Below are 12,644 nucleotides of genomic sequence, written 5' to 3'. Positions count from 1 at the left end.
ACTTTGAAAATTTGGTGTCAGAATCCATAGTTGGAAATCAAGGTTAGTACGAGTGTGGTTGTAGTTAGACCTTCTCTATAGACATTCTAAAGAAATGTTGATTCCACAACTTACAAAAATGTGATTTATGTGTATAGAAATAATATGAACCTGGCTGAACTGACAGAGTTCTTGTTAAAGATGGTCTGCCACGGCATTTTCCGTATTTAGGAGGGAAAAATAACAATAAGAAAGACCAGCATTGGACATACTAGTTACCAACTCTTACTAATTAGAGGAATTTTCTGTCAAAAAAATCTTCCGAAGAAATGAAATGATCTTTTTTAGGTTGATGTTCAGTATCCTCATAAAACCATGTAAAAAGAAAAGAAGCTGCGATACTGATGTTGTAATTAAACATTAGTGAACCTGCTGCAAAGGGTAGTATTTGAAGAACCCTAATATAAACTGCGAGGAAACAAATATCTGCTTGTAAGACAGCCTCCAATCAACAACTCATGGTATCAACAAGAACTTCGAGCTGAGAGTTAAACTGCTGGGAATAAAACTGCAGGCCGTCAAAATCATCTTCTGAAGAGGATTTAGCAAGGCAGCAGTGTGGTGTGAGTGTTTCTGTGCACACAGTGAGACAAAGATGTCTGGGTTCTGGCCTGTTGTCCAGAGGGGCAGCAACAACTCCACTTCACTTAAAGATAAGTGAAGGATAAGTTGACTTTATATAAAAATACCAGGAGTGAACTGTAGAAAACTTGAATAGGGTTAGTTATTTTGTTTGATGAAGTTCCATAATGCCTAGTTCAAACTGCAGGATAGTATTCCTGATTTTTGTCACAACTTTCCCCTTCCGACAATCATAAGGACGTCTCGATTATGGGGATGGCTCTTCAGATAATCTTAAGAGAAGTTACTGCCATGTGTGGTGAGTGAACAGTGGTCTGAACGTCTGGACCGCTCCGATCTAAAATCAAGCACATTCAACATGTTGAATCCTCTTGGTCCAATATCACAGTGAATGGTGTTTCTTGAGGACAAACGAGAATGCAGCCTGTTGAAGGTGACAAGTAGCCAATCAGAAAGCAATGTGACAGAAACATGGAGGGAAATGCAAGATAATCTAGAAAGTCTGGTGGACGTTAGACACATCTTTGTATTGTTTTTTCTCTGTTGAACTTAGTCCACAAACTATCGCCATTGCTTATTCCCAGCTACCCATGTCTGTTTACTCTGAACTTTGATCCCGAGAGATTCTGCTAACTTTCCCGTCTTAAATCTGAATGTTCCTGAGTGAAATTTGTTCACATGGATGGACACCACAACGCATGGGACCAAAGTTACTACACCAAAGATTTCTTATCATCATGTGAGGGGTCTCTTACGTTTTGAAAATCGGCCGACAATTTGAAAATCTTGCCGTTTGTACCAGGCTTACGTCCCAAACCAACAGATAAGGCTTCATGAATTAGCACATTCAGCTGGTTTCATGCTTCACCTTTGGCATGGTCCTTATCCAGCTGGTTGGCAGTCTTCTTCCAGTCTTCAATCTTATCCTGGAGAGGAGTGATCAGACTCTCCATCAGAGCACTAGAGGAGACACAGACATGGAAAGATGGAAGGCATCGATCACTAGTGGCATCAGTAAAGGAGAAGAAGAGAAAGACTTCACAATTGTCTAGATGTGTTGAGTCCATCACTGCTTGTAGGGAGGCAGCATTGGTACGCCTACGTTGTGGCAAACTGGACTTTCTTTCTGTCCATCACGATACATGATTTAAAAAGATTTTGACAAAACTCTTCATGTTTCATTTTTTTTATCAAAGCAATTACTATTATATTACTTTATTAGTCTAGCTCAGATAATTAATAAAATACATGCTTGCAGTTTTAATGAGAGAAAATGTGAAATCTTACGAGTATTACGGGTTATGGGTATGAGTGTCTTTGCATGGCACCTTTTAGGTAATCAGAATTGCAACAATATTTTGGATTGATTTAGTCAAATTTTTTTTCCTGCACAACCATATTGACAGCTAATGACCCCCATCATTAGCGTAATAGCTTTTTGTTGTGGAAAAGTCATTAAGAAGTATGGAGAATGAATACAGAGGAAAGTGGTGGGTAGGAGTAGACTCTTGGAGAGGCTTCCTGAGTGGTTTATGATGCATACCAGTGGTTGTACTCGAATACAATCCTTGAAATGTGGAGAGGGTAAGCAATGCAGCAGACACCATTCATTCAGCAAGACAAGACACGAACCATTTTTGCTCAGACAGATGAACTGTGTATGACCAGCGACGCCGGGAAGAGAAGGAACCAAGATGTCTTACTTCGTGAACTGGCGAAGTTTGGCTTCGATGCTGCGATGTCTCATGCACATCCTGGTAAGAGCTGAGCCGATGTCTCTGGTCGCCCCTGGACGGAAAGGACAAACAGGAATCAGAACAGGACACACACACACACACACATACAAATGCAACAAAAGTATTCTTCTGTTCGTTTACCACAAAAGGCCTGTTTTAGTTCCACCGACCACAAATCTCAGGTCAAACCTTGCATTAAACTGTTAGCACGCTGTATAAAGACAAGACTCATAAAGTCATTGCACATTTCAAACAGACGGACAGCCAAAGAGCTTTTGTTTCCTTTTACACTCAGCATTTATACAAGAGAGAGATTGGCCGTCGTGGAGATGCTACACACACTCCCAGCGTCGCCCAAATAAAGCAGTGTCCCGTGACGGGGCTGCAGCTCCCAGAGACCCGCTTTCATGTGTGGCTAACCTGCTACTGTAAACACAAGTCTATTTTAGGAGAATAGGTCTATATGGAAAAAGCTGAGCAGAGAGTTTGATTCAATGGATGGCAGACACCGCTGACTTCCAAACAAGGTGCTCAGAGCTGCAGCCGCCACAGGAAAGTTGGACATGCCACTTTCTTCTTCCAGATTCCGTCTGAGTAGAGCTAAAGCTAAGAGTTGTGCTGCACACAGCATAAGAACAATAAAATAATCCAAACTTTAGGTGAAACATGCAGTGGAAAGTTCTGATTAGAGCAGCGAACAGGTTTCCTCCAGGTGTTACATGCTACATTAAAACTGGAAAATGACTCACAATTTCTGATGACGATGCTACAATAATAGGATCAAGCATCTTATAAACTGCCAAGTTTGTTTTTACTATGGGACTTGGTTCAAAGTTTTAGTGGAGTTAATTGCAGTGTCTGTAATTAATTAACTGCATTTTGATCAAACTGTATGTATCAACAAAATAAAAAAATATTTAAAATACAAAAACCCCTTTTTGATGCAAAATTATTGAATAAATAGATAGCTCAGCAGCAAAGATATTTATTGTATTTAATCTGTATTCCAGGTTCTTCAACCAACCATTCAGCTTTCCAGTGTTTCAGGAACTCCTGATTATTCATGAAACGTCTTTAGAAATGTGGAGTGTAGATGCTAACGTTAGCGTTGAGGATGTCTCTGCTGCTACATGTTTAGCACTGAGATGCTATTTTAAGCTTGAATAGGTTCACTGATAGGATAACTCCTTTCAGCACAGCTTGTACACAACAACAACGCAAGATCATTTTTAAAAGCAATAATTAACCCCCAGCGGGCCAAGAGAAGCGCCTTCGTTGCTCATCACTGTTTTAATGGGTGTAGCTTGTTTGACATATTTATGGAAGTACCAGAAACAGAATGCAAAGGTTCCGTCTATATATATATATATATATATATATATATATATATATATATATATATATATATATATATATATATATATATATATATATATAAACTGTGCTAAAATCTATGGGAACACTTACGTATAACAGGTTAAAGTCCTGGACCTACTTTTTAGACAACGTAGCCACACAGTAGGCCTACTTACATGTAAGAAGGCCTACACATTTTTTAGGATCTCAACATGCAGTACCTTTCACCCTGATGATCCTACAAAAGCATAAAATGCTAATATTGTTTGACATGAATGAGCCTCATGCCAGCAGTGTCAGTGGGAGTGCAGACAGAAGCATTTAGATCTGAACATCACTACAGAGCCACTAGAATGGCTCAGTGACTTTAAATAAACCTGGGGAAACTTGATCTCAAGCAAGCAAATAAGATATTAGAAAAAGCTACAACTGGAATTTGAGATTTTCTTCTTGTACAAAAAAATGGCAGAAAACCTGCTTCTTGAAAAGCAAACTCTCAGTTGTGAAACCTTTTTAAAGTCAAGGGTTCCAGAGCAAAACTAGAAGTTTTGACTGCAATAGTCTCTCACCTTCTGTAGTTTATTAACTCACTCAACAGTCATAAATGTCACTAATATGATGCATTTAATGGTTTATGTAATTTTTTTCTTTTCTTTAAAATCAAAAATTTGGTGCAGCAAGTTTGAATGTATAGTGGATTATTTTCTGTGACACAGACGGTCGAGTTCTAAGTACAGTACAGGTCCAAATATATAAAAACATTTTCCAACAGAGTTGGTTGTTGGATGACTTTTTACTCGGCGTGGTGGAGGCCTATTGACTTTAGTGATCAGGACTACCAGAACTCATTGGTTTGATCAATATCAAAACAATAGGAAAGTACAAGACATTCAGATTAGGTCAGAGAAAAAGAGATGTTGACTTCATCCAACCAAACTCAGTCTTAAGTTCAAACAACTGAACATGAGTAGAAGTTGTTACTGTCCTTCACCAGATGCTAATATCTGAAGGACCAATCTGTCATCTCAGATGAAAGGAAAACTGATTAGGAGACAGCAGATCCACTGAGGTTGAAACATAGTGTGAACTGGAAACTGCAGGAACCCTGGTGGGTCCCACCAGTTTTTCACGATTCTGCGATTGTGGAAATTCACACAAAATCAACAAATCCCCCCATTTTTTGAGCTAATGCATAATCGTGAGTTTATTGCAAATTTTCCACAGAAATGCTAACTCCTATCTGCAGGTGGCAGTATTACTTCTTCCACATTGCTACCTGAGCCTTTCCTGATGTCAAGTTACTGTCCGTGACTGATATAAAAGATGTTTTTATGTCCACTCTGGACATAAAATCGGACGAAATCACAAAAACAACCGTAAACTCCTGGAGGGACTGGCCAGTGCTGCTGTCTGCCGGTTCTACAGAACCACAGACTGAGCAAGTAGTGACCTAGAAAGATGTGCCGACTCTAAAATCAACACCCTCTAGGAGCCTGACTGTAATTTGCTGTTGGATGACAAGCTATTGTCGGTGCACTCAGAGCCCCAGCCGAGATTTAACAATGGTGGGTGAGAAATTGCCCACATTATTCATGCAAAGCATCATGGGTTATGGGAACAGAACTCATTCTTCAGACTTTTGGTGCCGATTACCATTCAGGATAAGAGACGTAAATGATTGGAACAGAACAAATGGACAATAACAGCTGGAGTTGAAGAGGACTGTAGATGTTAGCTTCTGCAGGATGGTTTCCACTGTTCATATTGAAATATATTTGGTGTTTGAACAGTTACAATTGGTAGATCAAAGTGGTTTCAGAAGGGGTCTATCAGCGGCTGTCCTCCCTAAAACCAATGGTTCACTGTATCGAGCATAATGTTATCTGCAGTCTACCACAGACATGAAATAACATCCTACAAAAATATTAATGCATTCATATTTATTAAATAGGCCATCAGAAAGTGTAAATATACACATAAAACAGTGGTGACCAAAGCAAAGGCCTGAAGGTTTTAGCTCTTTCCCTTGTTCCACACACCTGAATCAAATGATGGTTCATTAGCAGAACCTTCATTTGACAGGACACCAGCTCTTAAAGGTGCAGTACGTTACTTTCATAAACCAGATGAAAATTAGCCTCTCCAACTAACTCTGGCATATTCACGACATATTATTGTTGATTAATATGCGTAGTGCCCTTAATGAAATAAAAAAAAAAAAATCACAAATTCACAAGTTATTGTTTTAATTTGAAACACACTGTCTGGTATATCATGAGTGCCTTGCTCATTAGCACCTCAAAAATCTCTGCTACAGTCATTGATCTGCCACAGCAGCTGGTCTGCTGATACTAACCAGCAGCCGTCTGATTAAAAAAACCACAAAATATGCTCTCACTTAAGCTACCACATACCCTGAGATTCTGCACACACACTCACACACACAGAACTATTTCTCCCATCCAGACAGAAATCCCTCTTTCATAATTAACAAATTCTTCCCTCTTTCCTCTCGTCCTACCCAGCAACCATTCCTCCAGCAGATCCAGCCCAGCCTGAACACACACACACACACATTTGTAGACACAGACATGCTAGGAGATATTCACAATGCACGCCAATCAATTGCACAGACAACTTCAGCAGCATTTTGAGCGGTGTTTGCGTGCGTGTGTGTTTGGGGAACCCGATTCTCTGCGATTCCAGATCAGTAAGAGTGTGTGTGAAGAAGGATGACATGGGAAAGAAAAGAAACAGGAAGAGTCTGAGAAGGGATGAGAAAGCATGAGGACGAGCGAAGTCGTCTTGCACATTTTAATGAGCTCACTGCTGGAGCGAGAGCCATGGGACCCGAGTTACAGCCAAGTGTGTGCGTGTGTGTTTGATCTCTGCATTTATGATGGTTCTCTTCCTGTTTGCCTGTTATTACCAGGCCACTCAGACTCCATAGGAGATAAACAAGTAGATGAGAACACACTATTCCCATCTGGTGCTACTGTGTGTGTGCGCGTATGGGAGTGTGTGTGTGGCCGTGGGGGTGTGTGTGTGGGGGGCAGGGGGGTTGTTGGCGTGTGTGTGTGCATGGGGGGGGTGCATGTGTGTGTGTATGCAAGTCAGCGCTTGAGGATCATGAAAACAACCATAACAAAAAAAACCAAAGCAAAAACGTAGGGAGCTGCGATTTAAACATCCTGCAAGTTTCTAACGTCACAAAGTTTCAGGAGACGAGAAGAAAGTAAAGCTCAGAGGATTCCAACCTGAAGATGAAGAATCACTGCATAGAGGCACAAGAATCTGAATGAGTTTTATACAGAAAAGGTAAAACATTACAAAGGACTTCAGCCAGACAAATTACAGTCTTGAAAGAAGATTAAATCAGAAAAATATGTCATAGTCTTAAAAATCACTGTTTGCCTTCATTCTGTGGTACTTTGGTTTTGAAATTCTCCAGCCTTCTGATAATGATTTCCACAGTTAAACATGTTTTATCTAAACCAGGGGTCATCAACTTTTTTTTTTAACGGTAATTTGGGACCCCAATTTTTAATTTGGAACAAGGACCCTCAAAAAAAAAGTACAAGAAAATAATAATAATATAATATTTCACAAAACATACTATAGGCTAGAACTACAGGAAAAATAACTGAGCATTCAAAACACATATTGCACAGCTTCTTTAATTCCAATTATGCTAAACTTAAGTTTGATTCCAAAAGTGACGGCCTACTATTGTCACTGCCATCAACAAACTGTTATTTTATATAAAAGGCAGTTGTATGATGACTGAAATCATTATTTTATGTGTAGAAGACTGTGTGCGTCTAATAGGCGCTAATTTCAGTTCTCTCATCAATGGAATCTTCCTCGGTCAGAAGGAATAGGCCAACTCCACCTGTGCAGCTTAGAAGGTTTATTGATAGAACAATAGCAGGTAAACGGGAGATGAAACCACAGCCGATGATGAGGCGGAGACTGCACCGAGGTGCCCGTACTTGGTGTGAGTGTGTGTGTGTGTGGTTATCTGAAACAGAAAAACAATAAAGGTACATATTAATAGCCATGCGAGCAAAAAACAGCTACACGTACTGTAGATACAGGACGAAAATGGCCTGCAGCACCACAGAAATCCACCGGAGGGCACCACAACACCACAAATGAACCGTCGGTTAAATGCAACAAACATACAAATGACAAAAACCGTCAGAACACATGAAATGAACGGTAATTCCCTCATATACTAATACAATAACAATATATATCTGGCAAATATAGTATATAACCTGAGCTATTATAAGTAAACGCCTGCATTGTCGGCGGCCAGAGAAACACGAGGACGTCATCACCTCGTGGGCCAACAACCGACACAAACACAAATATAGAACATGAAAATGTAAACTTACATCATAAAAACGCCCACAGGTTTCATACACACTGGATCACTAAAGGACTGGTGTGGATGCTATCCGTGGATGCTACCTCCATGCCACCGAGCCACACAGAAGCACTAAAAAACAACTCGCTCAGCTACGTAAAATTAGAACTACAAAACGAACAGATGCATCTTGGGTAATGCAGTGCCAAACAAACAGGCGGACTTTTAACATTATGTCCCCTTTGATCAATTTGAGACATTTTGGGTTCATGTTAGTGGATATTTAAAGACGTAGCCTATACAAAATATACAAAAAATGTCTCATTAATCAGAAATTTCACGACTTGTTGAAGACTTCTGCTCTAAACCTTTAGCTGTAGCTGAATGTTTGGTTTGTTGTCCTGCTGGACTTTTTATCTCAGGCTGTTTTCACACCTGACAGTCCGGTAGACTCGGTTCGATTGCAACATTTGTTACATGTTCAGTTGGCGCGGTTCTTTTTAGCTTTGGTATAAAACCACAAACCATTTCTCTCCCTAGCGCTAGACTGTCATGTTTGTTTTGGCAGTATTTACCCAGAATGCCCTGCGCCACCACAGCGTGTGTTTGCTGTGTTCCCTTCATGGCCTCTGACAAACTGCAAACGGGAATTTTCGTGGCCTTTTAAGACCAGATAGAGAGCGCGCAAACTTCACTGAGCTGATAGAGTTAAGGCAACTCCTTAACAATTGTAGTAGAATCTGACATTTAGCAAAAATAAATTAATAAATCTAAATGCATGATGAAAAACAGACAAAAATATGTTTCCACATATGTTTTTCAATTTCCAGCCTCCTTTGCATCCATCATCTAAGTTTTTATGCTGCCAAGAGTCACAAGGAAATGTTTGAAACTGCTGGATGTCAGTCAGTGGCAATCCTCAGAGTGTAAACTAGAATGCTCTGTCACATTCCAGACATTCTGAAGCTAAAGTACATATCGAACTAAAACACACACACTGACATAAAGCCTCATAAAATTTATGTTTTCCTTTTTAGGAAAAAATATCCTGTTTTCCTTTTCATTTTCCCCCCTTCCCTGCTTTTCAGTGTTCACTGTTCACTTTTCACTGTCTGGATTTGACCCAGCAGCACTAAGTCTTGTAAAGGGTTATGATTTATAGTCGTGTTTACAGAGGCAATAGAAGAACAAACTGTAAAAGCATACAGTCTATGCAGAAATCAAGATTATTTCACTGATGTACAGCAAGTACATCAGTGAAATAATAGAAAGCAATAACTTTCTAGTTTTTAGAAAATGTCATCCGTACAATGAAATTGACGAATAAAAATAAGAAGGAAAATTAAAAATCCATCATATGTTTTGAACCTCCTGGAAGCCTTGTCTAGTATCGGCATGTCGAGTCACTGAGAGGCTGAAGGGATCTGATCACACCGGAAACTCACGGTGGCAAACTAACCATTCATCCTCATCACCTAGCAACTGAATTAACTGACAGATTTGTTACAGTTTCCATGACAGCGCAAATCTTGCCCTGTTGCTAAGGCGGGAATTGGGATGTTAGTTGCTAAGGTCAAACGGTTGGGTGTTACGGAAACAAATGTCTGTGTTGCAGTGGCACAGAGGAAGAGCTAGAACACAGAGCAGACAGGGGAAGATACACACACACATGCAGACACACACATATTATATCTTTCACTCTTCTCAAGGACTTTACATTGACTTGCCTTCATATTTCATTCGTTTTTATAGCCTAACCCTAACCTAAACCCTAACCCTAAACTCAGTTCACACCTGATGACGTTACAACACAATACTGGGCACATGTGATGATCTCGTTGAATCTTTATAATCCTAATTCTCACCTATAAAAGTTTTTTTTTTTTTTTGGCAAACTGTAGCTCCCAAAATGTTAAAAAGAGTTCCTGGAAGCCGTGAAAATGAGGAGAGGGAAAATTAAACCCTAATTGTTATCAAATTGACAGATTTGAAATCAGTCTGAATATCCTACTTTGAAATCTGTAGTTTTTGGTTCATATGCCGTCTTCCATGCAGCAGAGCATGAACAGATTAATTGGAAATTAGAAAGCTGTAATTGGCAGATGGGTGGTTTAATGTGCCTGCAATAAGTATTTATTAACTGGGCCACCGCACACACACACACACAAAAAGTTAGGATAGCAGTTTTGGAGGGAAAACATGAACATTCTGCTTCTATACGTTTAGTATCATGTGATGAAGAAAGGGTTAAATCCTGAGAAGGTGAGGCTGCAGTTACCAAGGTTACAGACGACTGCAGCAACCACCATGACGCCTACATCTGTGCCGTGACACAGCAACAATGAAACTCCGGGACCACAGTGAAGGCAGAAAGATAGAGGGAAAGAAACGTGTAAAATGATGAGACGACAGGCAGGAGGACGGACAGAAGCCAGGATCCCACAGGGATTAAACAGAATTATTCACGAGGTCTGCGTATTTCTCTCACCGCCAAAACTGAGACGGTGTTCACTCGACGACCACTCCCACCAGATCAGGCCGCGACTAATGCAGCGGCGTGTAAAACGTACAGTCTGAATCGTGGTCCAACGAGACCACATGTAGAAAACCTCCTAGAGCGCTCGCTGAAGCAAAGCGTTATGGTATGAGACATTATCCTGAAGGTGAAGGTCACACCAGGTAGAGGGCTGGGAGAAGCCTCTCTGAGGATGAAAGTCGTGATATCTGAAGATGCATTTTGGTTAGATATGGTAATAAATCACATCATCAACTTGTCAGACTCCTACTGCGGTGTTTGAACGCTACAACCGTTTTAAACACGTTCCAGCGTTGGGACTGGAATCAGGGGAAGTATTTTTAGAAAGAATGCCAAGCGCCACACTGATCTCATCGCGTTTTATGCAACACAGCTGAGGTTTGCATGAAGTTGAGGTGTGCAGACATAACAGCAGCTGTAGCATGTTGAGGACTTAAAATTGCTGAGCTCAGACTGTAGCTGGTCCTTTTGAGGAAAACTTCAACAGCAGAACAACAGCATGAAATCCTTCATGCAATTTTCTTATTTTTATTTTATTATTTCCTTTATTTAACCAGGTAAAACCGCAATAAGATTCAGATCTCATTTTCTATGTTAACTATGTTTGAAACTTTCGATGTTGAAAATTTATAGCAACGTTCTGACATCAAACGACACAAAGTGATACGTTGTAGCGTCCGACCGTGTGAGGAAAATATAAAATCATCAGATAAGCACAATTAAGATCCTGTGGTTACCAGTTTACCCAGTTCAACTGTTTATGTATAAAGTAGAAAAAGTGTCAAAATGTACAAAATTTTCCCCATGTACCCAGGCTCTGTCTCAGCTTGGGGCCTTACTTCTCTCACCATGAAACCTAGAAACGAAGGAGCTTTTGGGAACAACCATCCAAACATCAACGCACATCAAAACACAAACTTGAAAGCTAAAAAGAAACCTAACACAAACGGAGAGTTCCCTGGTTGCACGTCAAGAAACTTCAGGCGAATGCGTAACAGACAAACATGCATCAGCCTGCGGTGTACAGAACGCCCTCGTCGTCTCCAGTGTTATGGACATCTTGCATCAGTCTAAATGAAAATGCTGCACAGCCCCCACATTTTAGGGAGTGTTGAAATGGCTCCCTTTGTGTGATAAAAGAAATGTACAAACTTTTAAATTTTTCAAAGACCAGAAGATACCAGCAGCAGCGTGTGACTGCTTCAGGACTGCAGACACAAGTTGGCAAACAACATTGGCATTGAAGAACTTTCTTTAACACGTTAGGCAAAATACCACTGCCAGACATTTTCTTTCCCATCAATCACACATGACCAGATTTACACAAGTGTCATGAAAACCAGAACTCTGGAACACCTGACAGTCTGGAAAACTCAGGTCCATTTGTGAAGAAAACTGCAACATTCGTTACATTTTCAGCTGCTGTTGTTCTCCTTCCCACTGCACTGAGTCAAAGATCCAAACCCTTTGCACTAAGAACCACTGAACCAAACACTAAAACCTTTTTAAGAAGACACTGGGTGCAACTTCCTTCTTTATGAAATGGAATGGCTTCAGATATTAGCTCCAGTAGCAGTTTTTAGTAAAAGACCATGAGCCTTTTCTCACACTGGTGCTACAATTGTGTGTTTGTTTGGGTTGTAGTTACCCAGAATGCCCTGCACTGTTGTCCACTTCCTGCTTTTGGAGCGGACTCCGATCTGGTTGGCCGTCACTTATGCATTTGAACCGTACCGGAGTTCACTACAACCAAACCCAGACTGAGGTTTGTAGGCGGACCAGAGTTTGAATTTATCACACCTCCCCAAACTAACCGGACTATCTAGGAAAACTATCTAGAGTTTGATTAAAGCGGACTAACATCCATGATACCGTAGAGCTGTGGTTCTGCTGGGCTGGTGGATTAGGCTAAATTCTGATGGATCTGGGAAAGAACGCATGTTCTTTGGCTTTGACTACAGAGGCTTTAAATCTCTCTTACGCGCACAGGCTACTCACCAAAACTCATGTAAGGACAGACAAA

General features: G+C 40.5%; 1 protein-coding gene across 5 annotated transcripts in view; it reads right to left on the bottom strand.

The window, feature by feature from the left end:
* Positions 1–12,644, bottom strand: part of mtss1lb (MTSS I-BAR domain containing 2b) — a 74,700-nt gene that overhangs the window by 28,656 nt on the left and 33,400 nt on the right. For all 5 annotated transcript variants that reach the window (XM_032559944.1, XM_032559945.1, XM_032559943.1 and 2 more), the window contains exons 4-5: positions 2,325–2,409; positions 1,490–1,581 (exon numbers count right to left, since the gene is read on the bottom strand). In XM_032559944.1, coding sequence (XP_032415835.1) covers positions 1,490–1,581; positions 2,325–2,409 — 177 coding nt within the window. The remainder of the gene's footprint in view (positions 1–1,489; positions 1,582–2,324; positions 2,410–12,644) is intronic.

The sequence above is a fragment of the Xiphophorus hellerii genome, chromosome 4 (assembly GCF_003331165.1).
Source record: "Xiphophorus hellerii strain 12219 chromosome 4, Xiphophorus_hellerii-4.1, whole genome shotgun sequence".
NCBI classification, from domain to species: domain Eukaryota; kingdom Metazoa; phylum Chordata; class Actinopteri; order Cyprinodontiformes; family Poeciliidae; genus Xiphophorus; species Xiphophorus hellerii.
Note: the sequence above shows the minus strand (reverse complement) of the source record. Positions and strands in the feature narration are given on the sequence as shown.